Source organism: Oncorhynchus tshawytscha, linkage group LG23 (assembly GCF_018296145.1).
Source record: "Oncorhynchus tshawytscha isolate Ot180627B linkage group LG23, Otsh_v2.0, whole genome shotgun sequence".
Taxonomy (NCBI): domain Eukaryota; kingdom Metazoa; phylum Chordata; class Actinopteri; order Salmoniformes; family Salmonidae; genus Oncorhynchus; species Oncorhynchus tshawytscha.
This window is the reverse complement of record NC_056451.1, coordinates 24,555,195-24,572,466: the sequence shown is the minus strand read 5'-3', so window position 1 is coordinate 24,572,466 and position 17,272 is coordinate 24,555,195. Positions and strand designations below refer to the sequence as shown.

At 42.1% G+C, this 17,272-nt stretch overlaps 1 protein-coding gene across 7 annotated transcripts in view; it reads right to left on the bottom strand.

Annotated features, from left to right (window-relative positions):
- LOC112247624 (tyrosine-protein phosphatase non-receptor type 6-like) overlaps positions 1–17,272 on the bottom strand; it is a 32,437-nt gene that overhangs the window by 2,147 nt on the left and 13,018 nt on the right. For all 7 annotated transcript variants that reach the window (XM_042304981.1, XM_042304980.1, XM_042304977.1 and 4 more), the window contains 10 exons: positions 14,108–14,224; positions 13,765–13,890; positions 9,196–9,292; positions 8,958–9,037; positions 8,626–8,772; positions 6,861–6,992; positions 5,634–5,788; positions 2,030–2,097; positions 1,718–1,860; positions 1,220–1,284 (listed from right to left, as the gene is read on the bottom strand). In XM_042304981.1, coding sequence (XP_042160915.1) covers positions 1,220–1,284; positions 1,718–1,860; positions 2,030–2,097; positions 5,634–5,788; positions 6,861–6,992; positions 8,626–8,772; positions 8,958–9,037; positions 9,196–9,292; positions 13,765–13,890; positions 14,108–14,224 — 1,130 coding nt within the window. The remainder of the gene's footprint in view (positions 1–1,219; positions 1,285–1,717; positions 1,861–2,029; positions 2,098–5,633; positions 5,789–6,860; positions 6,993–8,625; positions 8,773–8,957; positions 9,038–9,195; positions 9,293–13,764; positions 13,891–14,107; positions 14,225–17,272) is intronic.

Sequence of the window (17,272 nt, the reverse complement as noted above, 5' to 3'; positions counted from 1 at the left end):
GCTTAGGAGATAAACACTCAGAAGTGGTGACAGTGACACATTTCATACCGTACATAGCCAGCTCAGAGCTCTCCAGTGAACTCTGGATTGTTACCTACACCACAGTGGATTGTGAGCTTACCCACACCACACTGGATTGTGAGCTTACCCACACCACACTGGATTGTGAGCTTACCCACACCACACTGGATTGTGAGCTTACCTACACCACACTGGATTGTGAGCTTACCCACACCATACTGGATTGTGAGCTTACCCACACCACACTGGATTGTGAGCTTACCTACATGTTTGAGTGGCCGTAGCCTTGGCCAGGCAGGCACTCGAGGCCAGCGGGGAAGCCATTCTACTGTACTGTAATTAGATAAATGGATGAACCAACCAACGGTTTTTCCAACAGCGATGGACTAGTAACCGGAAGGTTGCAAGTTCAAACCCCCGAGCTGACAAGGTACAAATCTGTCGTTCTGCCCCTGAACAACTGTTCCTAGGCCGTCATTGAAAATAAGAATTTGTTCTTAACTGACTTGCCTAGATAAATAAAGGTCAAATAAAAAAGGGAAGGGAGCTACTCGTGTCAAGCCAGTGCCAGACTCACACTGTGGTGTACTATACTGTACTAGAGACGGGTGTTATACTGTGGTGTACTATACTGTACTAGAGACGGGTGTTATACTGTGGTGTATTATACTGTACTAGAGACGGGTGTTATACTGTGGTGTATTATACTGTACTAGAGACTGTGGTGTACTATACTGTACTAGAGACTGTGGTGTACTATACTGTACTAGAGACGGGTGTTATACTGTGGTGTATTATACTGTACTAGAGACTGTGGTGTATTATACTGTACTAGAGACGGGTGTTATACTGTGGTGTATTATACTGTACTAGAGACTGTGGTCTCTCTCTCTCTCTCTCTCTCTCTCTCTCTCTCTAACCTCTCTCTTTTCCCTCGCTCTCTTTTCCGTCTTTCTCTCTCTCTTCCGTCTCTCTCTACCTAACCTCTCTCTCTCTCTTCCGTCTCTCTCTGCCTAACCTCTCTCTCTGTGTGTGTGTGTCTCTCACTCTCTCTCTCTCTCTTCCGTGTCTCTCTACCTAACCTCCTCTCTGTGTAGCCTGCGCCAGAGAACTTTGACCCAATGTGGTTTTGAGGAGAGGTGGGAATATGCACGGAACTCCAATGGCATGTGCACAGACACACACTGTACAAACTCACTTGGAGACCTTGCGGCTGGCAGGCTGGTGTTTGAACTGCAAATTTCCATACTCTGTCTCAGCCCCCTAGAAAGGGGAGAAGAGGACAGTGAGTGTTAGACTTGATGGGTGGTATAAGGTGAGTCAATGTGCAGAGTTAAGTCATAGTCTTATTAACAATTTCCCAGAATTTTAGCAATTTCCATTAATTTCAACCTCTCACTGTCAGTGTTCATATTTTACAAAGCAGTCTATGATAAAATATCTGTTTGGAGGACAAAAGAACATGCACAACAACAGTGAAAACTATATCTTGACACAGATCCCTCTGTGTCAGCTGATATCTGAGTCTCTCTCTGCTGTCTTGTTGTAGTTATTTTCTGGAATGTTGTTTTTCAACACAGTTTGTCAATAGACATATACTGTAGCCAGTGCACTTGGGATTGGAGAACAATATACATTTGAATCCTTATTACCCATATTCCACTCTCCCTTCTATTGCAACCCCCCTCTCCCTCACCTTGTTGTAGGTCTTGGAGGCCTCTATGTAGTCAGAGACGGCCAGGTAGATGAACTTGTACTGGGCTTCAGTCTGCACCATGCCTGACCGCTGGTCTCTCACCATCTGGATGCTCTTCTGGATGTCTATGTCACAGTCCAGACCTATGGACAACCAGGAAGTTAGAATCACAATCCACAACAAAAACATTGTCATTCTACAGTGATGACATGCATTACAAGGATCATGGGACAAAAGAGCCATAATAAGATACAGTATAATATCATGAAGATCTGAAGAAATGCAGGAACTTTGGTAATGAAAGAGACTGACCTTTTGTGTCGATGGTCTCGATGATCATGTCGATCACCACAATGGTGCCAGTTCGGCCTATTCCAGCACTGCACAGAAACACAACACAAACAGAGTGGTTGTAGGGACAACTGTCAGTACAGTACAATGTGATTGGACTCAATGCAATTCACTGAAAATAATGTGTTTATAAACAATTTCTAGAGCAGTATTTATCATCTAAGTCATTTTGTGATCGGAGGTGTAAAGTGTTCATGGACAAATGGAGAGGGATTTGTCATGTTGTCACACTAACAGATGTCTCAGCCAGGGGATGACCACTTTACACACGCGTGACTGTGACAGTTTGGTTATATTATAAAGACCAGTGGATTGAGAACTTAAGAACTTAAGAACTTTGTCCTTATGGATGTCTTTCAGTGTAACGAAGCAAAGGAAATAGCTTTTGTCATTAAACTGTACTGCAACAGCCTTGTAAACACTCTATACACTATTACGCTGTACTTATGTCTGCTTACATAACAAATAGTCACGGGACCAACAACGTACAAGGACCCTCCCTATCTTTGATATCACACGGGGAAAAAGTCCTATAGGATGAACTGTCAGTTGACTTAAAATGCTGAGTACTGCAACTAAGGTTGCACATTTTGGGGAATATTCAGAGGTGGGAACCTTCTGTTGGAATTAACAGGAATATATGGGAATTAACAGAAATATATACAAATTAATATGAATACCATTTAAATGTAGATGTTTTTTGCATTGGATATATTTACCATATCATATAGAGACAAAACATAAACCTTTTACCTTATAAGCAGACATAATTGCGAATTATAAAATCCTTCTAATAGAAATTTTAAAAACTATTTAGTTACGAATTGAACTTTAATTCAATGTGTTGGCTTTTCACATGGGATGATTTCACTGAACAACATAAGAAAGCATATATTGAATGATCCCCAATGATCCATCACATCTCCCTAAAATGTTTTCAACATACATCTGTAAAATTATAGTCTAGAAACTAAAGCTTTGGTTGTCTTCCTCTCAGGCTTCCATGTCTTCTCCCTGGACCTCCTCAATGTGTCCCTCTTGAACATCAGACTCTGAGGCCTCATCTTCACTGTCAGTTTCCAACCTTGTTGAGGGTGGCTCATTGTCAGGCTCAAAAAGCCTCAAATTTGCTCGGATGACCACCAATTTTTCAACCCTTGTATTGGGCAGCCTGTTGCGTACTTTGGTGTGTGTGCTCCCAAAAAAGGACCAGTTGCGCTCTAAGGCGGCTGATGTTGGTGGGATCTGGAGGATGATGGAGGCAACAGGGGGAAAAGCCTCAGATACACAAAGTCCCTTCCACCAGGTGGCTGATGAGATATGTTAGCATGACTGTCATATCTCCATCCCAAAGCCCTTGCTTGGAAGTATACTTTGCCACTCTGCCAAGAACCTTGCTCTCATCCAGGCCAAGGTAGCGAGACACAGAAGTGATGACACCATAGGCCTCGTTGATCTCTGCACCAACATGTACGCTGTGGCGTGTATGGGCTTCAGACAGAAGTCTTGATGTATTTCAGAACTGCAGTTTCCTCTGCTTGGAGCAACAGTGAAGTGGGCAGGGCGATACGGATTTCTTCTCTTACATCTGCAAGCAGAGTCTGAACATCAGACAGGATGGCATTGTCTCCCTCAATCCGTGTAATGGCTACTGCTATAGGTTTCAGGAGTTTCAGGCTGCTTACCACTCTCTCCCAAAATACATCATCCGGGAGGATCCTATTGATGGGGCTGTCCATATCGGCAGACTGTGATATGGCCATTTCTTGGAGAGACTCCTTCCCCGCCTGGAGACTGTCAAACATGATGAGAACACCACCCCAACGGGAGTTGCTGGGCAGCATCAATGTGGTGCTCTTATTATTCTTACTTTGGTTGGTGAGGTAGATTGCTGCTATAACTTGAGCCTTCACATACCTAACCATTTCCTTTGCTCTCTTGTAGAGTCTATCCATTGTTTTCAGTACCATGATGTCCTTGAGGAGCAGATTCAATGCATGAGCAGCACAGCCAATGAGTGTGATGTGAGGATAGGACTCCTCCACTTTAGACCAAGCAGCCTTCATGTTCGCAGCATTGTCTGTCACTAGTGCAAATACCTTCTGTGGTCCAAGGTCCTTGATGACTGCCTTCAGCTCATCTGCAATGTAGAGATCGGTGTGTCTGTTGTCCTTTGTGTCTGTGCTCTTATAGAATAATGGTTATGGGGTGGAGATGATGCAGTTAATTATTCCTTGCCCACCAACATTCGACCACCCATCAGAGATGATTGCAATACAGTCTGCTTTCTCAATGATTTGCTTGACCTTCACTTGAACTCTGTTGAACTCTGCATCCAGCAAATGAGTAGATAGAGCATGTCTGGTTGGAGGGGTGTATGCTGGGCGAAGAACATTCAGAAATCTCTTCAAATACACATTGCCTGTGAGCATCAGAGGTGAACCAGTTGCATACACAGCTCGAGCAAGACATTCATCAGCATCTCTGACTACGTTCCTCTATTGAGTAAAAAAAAACTTCTGATTCATTCCAGGAGGACCATGAGCTGTTGTTATCGATAAGGTGTCTGATTCATAATTTTCACCTCGAATAGAAGAGGGACTTTTGTCAGAGGTTGCTTAATGTGAGCACTGAGGGAACTTTATGCACTTGGCCAGATGATTCTGCATCTTTGTTGCATTCTTCACATATGAAGGCACAGTATTTGGCACAGTATTTGCAAATGTACACAGCTTTTCCTTCTACATATGTCTCCACACATCAGATAGTGGCATCTTCCTGGAAAGATTTTTTTTTTTAAGAGTTTTTTTTTTAAACAATTCCATGTACAGATAAATATTTAAGCAGCTAGATTAAACAACTCCTTTGGAAGATACATGTTTTAAAATGAAAACAGGTGAATTAGCAGGCTAAAAGCAAGCTAAAACCCACATGGTAGCAACAACTAACTAGCAGAAATTAGAAATGATTTAAACACACTTTCTGTTGGCTACTATTTACTAGTTAACAAAACAATCATGTATGTCCTATGAAATATATTCACCCCATCCAGTATTGTAATCAAAACTTACTAGAAAGCATCTAGTCCTTGGCTCAGACAGTGTGGTAGTGTGGGCTCAATAGCATTTCATTAGTGTGCAGGATTTGAGAATCAGCTGTACATGTGATGGAGGAATACACTGTGCATGCAGAGGGTTGCAATTCCATTGAATTGGGGATAGTTGAACCAAAATATGCCACAAAACCTAGAATTGCCTTATGTGTATCCCACAAAAAAAAGGTTCACTGTTATAAACCAACTTCTTTGATGAATTTAAGCAAAATTACCAGGCTCAATTTCCCATGGAAATGTCCGGAAAAATTCTGGAAATTTACCGTAAAGTTTCCGACACTTTGCAACCCTAACCGCAACTAATCTTAACAACTAATCTTAATCCTGGAAAACAACAATCTGAAATTCTTATCATGTATTCTAGACAATGGCGAATGAATAGAACTGACACTTATCTTCCTGAACACAGCTGGAATATAGTAAGAATACAGCTGGAAGACAGCTAGAATATACCTGCAGTGGATGATCATTGGCCCGGCGTTGGCGAACTCGGCCTGTTTTGTGTTGACCTGAGTGAGGAAGCTGAGCACCCCTCCTGGCTCCTCGGGAACTCCATGGTCGGGCCAGCTCAGGTACTGGTAGTGCCAGATAGTACGGACCGAGTCCGACTGGGACAGACGAGGAGGGGAGAGGAACGAGACAAAGAGGAGAGACATGAGTAATACTGTAAACTCAGCTATTCTGTGACTGCGGACCGAGTCCGACTGGGACAGGCGAGGAGGGGAGAGGAACGAGACAACGAGGAGAGACATGAGTAATACTGTAAACTCAGCTATTCTGTGACTGCGGACCGAATCCGACTGGGACAGACGAGGAGGGGAGAGGAACGAGACAACGAGGAGAGACATGAGTAATACTGTAAACTCAGCTAATCTGTGACTGCGGACCGAGTCCGACTGGGACAGGCGAGGAGGGGAGAGGAACGAGACAACGAGGAGAGACATGAGTAATACTGTAAACTCAGCTATTCTGTGACTGCGGACCGAGTCCGACTGGGACAGGCGAGGAGGGGAGAGGAACGAGACAACGAGGAGAGACATGAGTAATACTGTAAACTCAGCTATTCTGTGACTGCAGTGATGACAGAGGTAACAGTGATGCAGTGTTGACAATGGTAACAGTGATGACAGTGATGATAATGGTAACAGTGATGCAGTGTTGACAATGGTAACAGTGATGACAGTGATGATAATGGTAACAGTGATGCAGTGTTGACAATGGTAACAGTGATGACAGTGATGATAATGGTAACAGTGATGCAGTGTTGATAATGGTAACAGTGATGACAGAGATGACAGTGATGATAATGGTAGCAGTGATGCAGTGTTGACAATAGTAACAGTGATGACAGTGAAGATAATTGTAACAGTGGTGATAGTGATGATATGACAGTATTAGAGATGACAGAGGTGTTAACAGTAATGACAATGTTGGTAGTGATGACAGTGATGGCAGTGATAACAGAGATAACAGTGATGACAGAGGTAACAGTGATGACAGAGGTAACAATGATGACAGTGGTAACAATGATGACAGTGGTAACAGTGATGACAGAGGTAACAATGATGACAGTGGTAACAATGATGACAGTGGTAACAATGATAACAGAGGTAACAATGATGACAGTGGTAACAGAGGTAAGAGAGGTGATGATGAGTGGAACCAGCAGGTGGTACCTACCTGATCCAGAGGGGAGATCTCCATAACCCTGATCTTGTAGTCAGTGGCATCTCTCTCAGAGACCCAGGTGACCACATACGGCCCCACCTCTTTGGAGCCCTGCATTTCTGGCCAGTATGGCACGCATTTATTCTGCATAAAAAAACATGGAGAAATGGTTTGAGGAAAATGAGACGGGTAGTTTATACTATGTTATAATATTAAATAATTTTAATAATATTAAAATCATACAATGTAAAAGAAAATGCTTTCAAATTCTCAGTAACACTCTTAAACACTCTTAAAACTTCTTATGGCTTTGATTTGATTTAATTTGATTTGGCTGGGGGCAGTATTGAGTAGCTTGGATGAATAAGGTGCCCAGAGGTGCCCAGAGTAAACTGCCTGCTCCTCAGTCCCAGTTGCTACTATATGCATATTATTAGTATATTTGGATAGAAAACACTCTGAAGTTTCTAAAACTGTTTGAATGATGTCTGTGAGTATAACATAACTCATATGGCAGGCAAAAACCTGAGAAAAAATCCAACCAGGAAGTGGGAAATCTGAGGTTGGTCGATTTTCAACTCAGCCCCTATTGAAGATACAGTGGGATATTGGTCATCTTGCACTTCCTAAGGCTTCCAATAGATGTCAACCGTCTTTAGAAACTTGTTTGAGACTTCTACTGTAAAGGGGGGCTGAATGAGAGGGGAATGAGTCAGAGGTCTGCCAGCAGTCACGAGCTGGTCACGCGCATTCACATGAGAGGTAGTTCCCGTTCCATTTGCTTTTCTGAAGACAAAGGAATTCTCCGGTTGGAATATTATTGAAGTTTTATGTTAAAAACATCATAAAGATTGATTCTATACATCGTTTGACATGATTCTATGGACTGTAACAGAACTGTTTGACTTTTCGTCTGCAACCAGTGAACGCGCTTCGTGATTTGTTTACCAAACGCGCTAACAAAAGTAGCTATTTGGACATTATCGAACAAATCAAACATTTCTTGTGGAACTGGGATTCCTGGGAGTGCATTCTGATGAAGATCATCAAAGGTAAGTGAATATTTATAATGTTATTTCTGACTTCTGTTGACTGCACAATATGGAGGATATATTTTTGGCTTGATGGTTCTCTGAGCGCCATACTCAGATTATTGCATGGTTTGCTTTTTCCGTAAAGCTTTTTTGAAATCTGACACAGCGGTTGCATTAAGGAGAAGTTTATCTATATTTCCATGTATAACACTTGTATTTTCATCAACATGTATAATGAGTATTTCTGTAAATTGATGTGGCTCTCTGCAAAATCACCGGATGTTTTTGGAACTACTGAACATAACGCGCCAATGTATACTGAGATTTTTAAAAATATAAATATGAACTTTAGCAAACAAAACATACATATATTGTGTAACATGAAGTCCTATGAGTGTCATCTGATGAAGATCATCAAAGGTTAGTGATTAATTCTATCTCTATTTCTGATTTTTGTGACTACACTCTTTGGCTGGAAAAATGGCTGTGTTTTTCTGTGATATGGCTCTGACCTAACATAACCGTTTGTGGAGCTTTCGCTGTAAAGCCTATTTAAAATCGGACACTTTGGTGGGATTAACAACAAGATTACCTTTAAAATGGTATAAGATAATGGTATGTTTGAGGAATTTCAATTATGAGATTTCTGTTGTTTTCAATTTGGCGCCCTGCACTTTCACTGGCTGTTGTCATATCGATCCCGTTAGCGGGATCTCAGCCCTAAGAAGTTTTAAGTCACTAACCCGTCCCTTCTCGACCTCCCTGGTTGTCATGACGATGACCCTTGTCCTCTCCTGCCACACCATCTGCCAGAAATCGTTGACAGTTGTTGCAAGGCAGCCCTGACAGGCGATGTACACCTTCTGGTCACTGGGCTCCTGCAGCTTATTCTACAAAGAGATAGTAAAATTGAGTAAAATATGTAAAATATTGTCTACATGGAGACAAAGCCCATTGCAATTATAGTCTCTGATCATATTAATTAAGACATATTCATGTTTAGACTTGTTATGGATTCATAACAGTGGTTTATCATTTGATGTTGAGGCTACAAGGTGACATAACATGTACTTACTGTCACATAGTTGCCATTGATGTAATCTGAGCCAATAATATCGGGGTCTCCAGACGACAGAATGACCCTGGTCTCATCAACTGGGAGGAGAATAGGATGAGTGTGGAGATGGAAAGATGAGAGAGAGAGATGAGGGGATGTATCAGACAGAGAAAATATAAATGGAAGAAAAAATGTAAAGAAGATGGGTAAAAGATAAGAGGCTATATCACTGCACTTTAGAAGTAGATGCTCTTACAAGGAAGGATGTTCTTATATCGGTTTTTGCTTTTGTTTTCTGGTCTCATCCCTTCTTCTCTGCTCTTCTTCACCTTTGTCTCCTGCTTTTGAAGGGCCTGAAAAGAACAAGAAAGAGAGAGAAGGAGAGAGAGAGAAAGACAGTCATTGTAAGCTCAATACAATTTTAAAAACATCAACAAGCATTCAATTACTTAAACAACAGTATAGAGGGGCCTTTAAACGGGTCACTTCTTGAAAATAAAAATAACCTCTAACAGCCATGACATTTCACAACCATGACAAAAAAATACAAGAATGTCTATGGTCTAAAAACACTAAATTAAAAAACATCTGACATGGGCTAGTTGATCTGGACATTTCTGACCAGTTATAAATAGCTCTCTAAGGTCTGCAATGACTGACACGACAAGCGGAACTGATGATGCGCTACCCAATTTTGAAATTACACCTTGTGCATTCTAGTATTACAACTTTCAAGAGGAAGTTTAAAACTGGACTGAGTTCACTTTATATATATGCTTTTTTTTATGCCGACCCCACATTTTGGGAACCACTGGACTAGAGGAAAGAGTTTTTCCCCATGGAGCTCTTGAATGTACAGGGAATAAAGTCAGTAGAGCTCCCTCTGGTGGAGTACTAGAGGATGTGTCTAATGTGGCTGAAATAATGCATACAGGTATCTGGGGACAGGCTATTCGGTTTAGCAGATAAGCCCCATCTTGATCTGGGTGACTGGAAACTTTTGTTTTTACCTTGAGCCATTTCAGGTCATCAAAGTGAGAGTGATGAGCACAGGATGGGAGTTTGAGAGTAATCAGTAATCCTGACTACAGGATGGGAGTTTGAGAGTAATCAGTAATCCTGACTACAGGATGGGAGTTTGAGAGTAATCAGTAATCCTGACTACAGGATGGGAGTTTGAGAGTAATCAGTCATCCTGACTACAGGATGGGAGTTTGAGAGTAATCAATCATCCTGACTACAGAATGGGAGTTTGAGAGTAATCCTGACTACAGGATGGGAGTTTGAGAGTAATCCTGACTACAGGATGGGAGTTTGACAGGATTGTGTCGAGGCACAGATCCGGGGAAGGGTACGAAAACATTTCTGCAGCATTGAACGTCCCCAAGAACACAGTGCCCTCCATAAAAGAAGAAGTTTGGAACCACCAAAACTCTTCCTAGAAATGGCCACCCAGCAAAACTGAGCAATCAGGGGTGAAGAGCCTTGGTCAGGGAGGTGACCAAGAACCAGATAGCCACTCTGAAAGAGCTCCAGAGTTCCTCTGTGGAGATGGGAGAACCTTCCAGGAGGACAACCATCTCTGCAGCACTCCACCAATCAGGCCTTTATGGTAGAGTGGGCAGACAGAAGCCACTCCTCAGTAAAAGGCACATGATAGCCCACTTGGAGTTTGCCAAAAGGCACTTAAAGACTCTCAGACTATGAATCTGATGAAACCAAGATAGAACTCTTAGGCCTGAATGCCAAGCGTCACATCTGAAGGAAACCTGGCACCATCCCTACGGTGAAGCATGGTGGTGGCAGCATCATGCTGTGGAGATGTTTTTCAGGGGCAGGGACTGGGAGACTAGTCAGGATTGAGGGAAAGATGAACGGAGCAAAGTACAGAGAGATTATTGATGAAAACCTGCTCCAGAGCACTCAGGACCTCAGACTGGGGTGAAGGTTCACCTTCCAACAGTCCAACGACCCTAAGCACACAGCAAAGACAACGCAGGAGTGGCTTCAGGACAAGTCTCTGAATGTCCTTGAGTAGCCCAGCCAGAGCCCAGATTTGAACCTTATTGAACATCTCTGGTGAAACTTGAAAATAGTTGTGCAGCGACGCTCCCCATCCAACCTGACAGATCTTGAGAGGATCTACAGAGAAGAATGGGAGAAACTCCCCAAATACAGGTGAGCCAAGCTTGTAGCATCATAAACAAGAAGACTCGAGGCTGTAATCGCTGCCAAAGGTACTTCAACAAAGTACTGAGTAAAGGGTCTGAATACTTATGTAAATGTGATATTTACTTTCTTTTTTTTATACATTTGCCCCAAAAAAACTGTTTTTGCTTTGTCATTATGGGGTTTTGTGTGTAGATTGATGACGTAAATAAAAAATAATTTCATCCATTTTAGAATAAGGCTGTAACGTGGAAAAAGTCAATGGGTCTGAATACTTTCCAAATGCACTGTATATCTTGTGTTCATCTCTATGTACACATTAGGGGATAAACGTACTTCTTATAGCAATCCAGCTATACCATAGCGCCTTACAACCTGTTCTGACCCATGACCCCTGGTGGGAGCTGCTGCTAGTGCTAATCCAGTCTCCTGGTTATGAGGGGAGTTTCAGGGAAGTTCCTCATCAGCCCCTCTCATCCTGCCTTTTAGCCTGTGTCAGCTCAGGTGAACTCTAATTGGTCTGAAGGATTGGAGTTACACATACATCCAGTGTTTACTATTTCACTGGGCTAAAACAAAAGCCTGCATGTGTACTCCAGGACCAGAGTAACCTAACCCCTGGCCTAACCTCACAGTCTTGAGGGAAGGGATTGACTGTAAAAATCCCAAACATAGATTCACTCAACCCAGGTGTAACAACTCAAAATCTTTGCAGGAATACCTTCAGGAGAATGAGTTCACGTTGAAAGACATGCAAATCCCCATTCCCAGTATTTGTGGAATACTGACATACTATATTACTATGAATACATTCATGAATGCTCTATAAATATGGCATGTTTATTATGTGATCATGGATGTGTTATGTATTCTTTATAAACATACAGATAATGTACATTCGTTACCCATATTTTTCTTTACCATTTGAAAAGTTATTTTTAATGTGCTGTTAAAGCAGTTTGGAATTAGTGTTAGACAATTTCTAATCGCTCATGGCCAGACTATGTAGCATCTGAAGCAATTGCGCAAGGTTTTAGTTGTGGGTTTCTGAGATTAGACAATTTGGGCAATTTGGCCTCAAATAGCAGTACCACCAGTACCACATGGTGGTAGTAAAAAGGTGGTCTATGGTTCTTGCAGTCTACTTCCTATGGCTGTAGTTGTGAGACCTTTAACCATTTGATTCTAGTTTTTCCTTGCAACACTCTCACTTTGACTTGTCCAACGGAACATGTTTCAAAATGTTTCACCATGTTGCACAAGAGTAAAGGCACATTACATACACCGTTTATTTGACCAACCAAATGGTCAAACACAGACACACTAACATTCTGACAACACCGGGCACGCGCGTGCACCATCGCCACGCATGCTGATTTTGTCCATCAACACCGGAAGCGATCAGGACACTCAGGTTGAATTATCAAAACAAACTCTGAAACAACTATATTAATTTGGTGACAGGTCGAAAAGCATTAAACATTCATGGCAATTTAGCTAGCTAGCTTGCCGTTGCTAGCTAATTTGTCCGGGTACATAAACATTTGGTTGTTATTTTACCTGAAATGCACAAGGTCCTCTACTCCGACTATTAATCCACAGATAAAATGGTAAACTGAGTTAGTTTCTAGTAATCTCTCCTCCTTCAGGGTTCTTCTTCTTCTTTGGACTTTAAATGGCGGTTAGCAACCAACTTGAAGGTGCATTACCACCACCAATGGACTGGAGTGTGGACCTCAGTTAATCTTTCAATCACCTACATGGGTATATGCTCCTAAAAACCAATGAGGAGATGGGAGAGCCGGGACTTGCAGCGCATCAAGCGTCACAAATAGAACCAAGTTCTATTTTAGCGCCTGGCTACGCAGACGCTCGTTGACTCGAGCGAGCAGTTTGGATGCAATGATGTATGTGTACATTTATTTTGCAATGCTGGTGTGGTCAGCATGTAAGAAATTAGTCCTCAGCTAACCTATAGTAGAGTAAAGCATCCTGGTCTCATAGACTAGAGGTAACATAGTACATTTAAATCTGAGACAATAAAATTAATATGATATTACGTATGGTAACATAAGATAGATGGTTACTTAAGGCAAAACAAAGTAGGTTGGTTGTTCGGGGTGGATGCATGGGTGTATAACGCTAACATCTAGTAACCCAAAGGTTGCTAGTTTGAATCTCATTACGGACAACTTTAGCATTTTAGCTACTTTTCAAATACCTACTACCTTTTCGCACGTTAGCTAACCCTTCCCCTAACCTTAACCCTTTAACCTAACTCCTAAACTTTACCCTAACCTTAACCCTAACCCCTAGACTAGCTAAAATTAACCAAGTAGTTAACGTTAGCCACCTTGCTAGAATTCGTTACATATAATACTTTTTGAAAATTCATAACATGTAGTACGTTTTGCAAATTCGTAACATATAATAATAATTGTAATTCATAATATTTCATATAAAATGGGTGATGATCATCCACAAATTAATGCATACCATAAGAAACTTAGAATCTCATACTAAATGGAGTGTCTCGAATTTACATACATAATAATAGGAAATGCTCTGAGACCAGGTTGAGTAAAGAGAGGAAGAGGTTAAGAAGGGTTGTTCAAAACATCACATCTTCCTTCCATCAAAAACTTAATCGACATACATCAAACTCCTCCCAGAATCCTGCTTTGCTCTTCTTGTCTCCCTCGTTCTCTCTCTCGGCCATCTGGTCCAGCAGCCTCACTCTGCTGTCAATGTCTGCTGCATTCACTCTGGTGGAAAAGTAGGGCTGAAGGAGAGAAGGATGGAGTAGACAGGAAAGAGAAGAAAAGGAGAAGAAGTCAAGATTTGTTCAGATATGGCTCTATCTTGTCAGTCAGGTGATCTTTAACCCATTATAAGACACAGTATCTCCGACCTGTGTAAGGTTGTAATTTGACTGCAACACTCACGGTGACTCTTGTAACCTGTATGGGGTTACAACTGTAAGTCCTGTATGTATTTACCTGTTTGAGGTGCACCCAGGTTCCAGAAATCTCCTCGATGCCTTTGCGTTTGTAGTGCTCCATCAGGTCAGCCAGGGTGTCAAACATCTCTGTGCCTCCCACCGTGTACCAGTCATTCTATTTATATAAATATATGACGACATGGGTCCCATTATGCCTGGCGAAAACCAAACACTGCATTCTACAGTAAGAACCCTATACCAACGGTCAAGCATGGTAGTGGCAGTGTGATGGTTTGGGGATACTTTGCTGACTCAGGACCTGGACGACTTGCCTTATTAGTAGAAGGAACCATGAATTCTGCTCTGTATCAGAGAATTCTACTGGAGAATGTCAGGCCATACGTCTGTGAGCTGAAGCACAGCTGGGTCATGCAGCAAGACAATGATCCAATACAAACAATCAAGGCATGAAAATGGCTAAAAAGCAACAAATTTGAAGTTTTGGAATGGCCTAGTCAAAGTACAGACCTAATCTCAATTGGGATGTTGTGGCAGACCTTGAAACAAGCAGTTCATCCTTGAAAACCCACAAATGTTGTTGAGTTAAAGTAGTTCTGCATGCAAGAGTGGGCCAAAATTCCTCCACAGCGATGTGAGAGACTGATCAACAACTACAGGTAGCATTTGGTTGCTGTCATTGCAGCTAAAGGTGGCACAACCAGTAATTGAGTGACTATGTCAATTAAATAAATACAATAAGTATCAATTTGTTTTCTAATTTGTAAACTTAGGTTTCTTTTGTCTAATATTTGGTTTTGAGGGCCTCCCGGGTGGCGCAGTGGTTAAGGGCGCTGTACTGCAGCGCCAGCTGTGCCACCAGAGACTCTGGGTTCGCGCTCAGGCTCTGTCGTAACCGGCCGCGACCGGGAGGTCCGTGGGGCGACGTAAAATTGGCCCAGCGTTGTCCGGGTTAGGGAGGGTTTGGCCGGTAGGGATGTCCTTGTCTCATCGTGCAATCAGTTGTGTTGTGACATGGTAAGGGTGGTATACAGAAGCCCTATTTGGTAAAAGACCAAGTCCATATTACGACAAGAACAGCCCAAATAAACAAAAATAAATGACAGTCCATTAATTTAAGACATGAAGGTCAGTCAAATCAGGAACATTTCAAGAACTTTGAAAGTTTCTTCAAGTGCAGACGCAAAAACCATCAAGCGCTATGTTGAAACTGCCTCCCATGAGGACCGCCACAGGAAATGAAGACCCAGAGTTACCTCTGCTGCAGAGGATAAGTTCATTAGAGTTACCAGCCTCAGAAATTGCAGCCCAAAATAAATGTTTCACAGAGTTCGAGTAACAGACGCATCTCAACATCAACTGCTCAGAGGAGACTGCGTGAATCAGGCCTTCATGGTTGAATTGCTGCAAAGAAACCACTACTAAAGAGAATTGCTTAGGCCAAGAAAAATGAGCAATGGACATTAGTCCAAATTTGAGATGTTTGGTTCCAACCACCTTGTCGTTGTGAGACTCAGGTGAATGGATGATCTCCGCATGTGTGGTTCCCACCGTGAAGCATGGAGGAGGAGGTGGATGGTGTGGGGGTGCTTTGCTGGTGACACTGTCTGTGATTTATTTAGAATTCAAGGCACACTTAACCAGCATGACTACCACAGCATTCTGCAGCGATACGCCATCCCATCTGGTTTGTGCTTAGTGGGACTATCATTTGTTTTTCAACAGGACAATGACCCAACACACCTCCAGGCTGTGTAAGGGCTATTTGACCAAGAAAGGGAGTGATGGAGTGCTGCATCAGATGACCTGGTCTCCACAATCACCCGACCTCAACCCAATTGAGATGGTTTGGGATGAGTTGGACTGCAGAGTGAAGGAAAAGCAGCCAACAAGTGCTCAGCATCTGTGGGAACTCCTTCAAGAGTGTTGGGAAAGAATTCCAGGTGAATCTGGTTGAGAGAATGCCAAGAGTGCGCAAAGCAGTCATCAAGGCAAAGGGTGGTTACGTTGAAGAATCTAAAATATATTTTGATTTGTTCAACACTTTTTTGGTTACTACTACTACAACATTATTCTACAATGAAAACAGTAAAAATAAAGAAAAACTCTTGAATGAGTTGGTGTGTCCAAACTTTTGACTGTTACTGTATATAAACAGACACACACACACACACACACACACACACACTCAAACACACATACACACCACACACACGGGACAATATAGAATATAGAAACGGTCAATAATACACAGTAATAATGTTCTGTTGGTAACTGTGGTTTTGTGTCTTTGGTTATGTTTGCACGTGAGAGCAAATTTCCACATAAGAGGGAAATAAATGTTATCTAATATGATCTAATCATGCAGCTGGATGGCCGACTCACCAGACTGAGACTCAGTCATTCATTTATTACAGTCAGTGTACTTCATGGATTTAAAAGGCATGCGCCGGTACTTTGGTGACTAGTAAGTATTTTTTAAACCTCCCGCTTTGGGCTGGATGTATCTGTAATTCACACTGTACATGCATAATCTATGAGCAAAATTGCCATTTTACCTCAATTGGCTACGAATTTTCTAGTTTGAAAGAGACTGTTTTCTGGAAGCTGTGCTGCACCAATTTCCCTACATTTTACAACTCATTTACAACTCACGTGGGCAAACCCCCTAGCAATTCAAGTTTCAGTCAATGAGCTTCAGCCCCTTGCCATTTGAGTGACAGCTAACAAGACTCACATACACATTAGAGAGAGAGAGCAATGACATGGTGCACATATCTGCCCATTTGCGACATAGTATGCAATTTTCAGGGCCACTTTTGGCTCATGGGCGCTACATTCAGAACCACTATTTAAAAAGTAAACAAAAGTACCGGAAAATATCTTTAATGTGCTTCCTATTATCTATTAAGATATGCACCTGATGCTTGCTCCTGGTAGGGCCTGTGCCAGGACTCAATGACCTCTGTGATAATCTTCTGACCCTGAGTTCTCCAGACTCTAGCCCTACAATGCCTCTCATTCAAATCCGCCTCATGTCTGCACTGAGATGAACCACAGCTAAAAATAACCTAACCATGATGGTGCTGCTGATAATGTCGAATCTACGAAAAGCAGGTTTGGGGATGAATGCAGTTAGTTACAGTCTAGCTCTGCACTCAGAAATAACTATGCTATTTTTATTTCTAGTGGTAGTTACTGTACA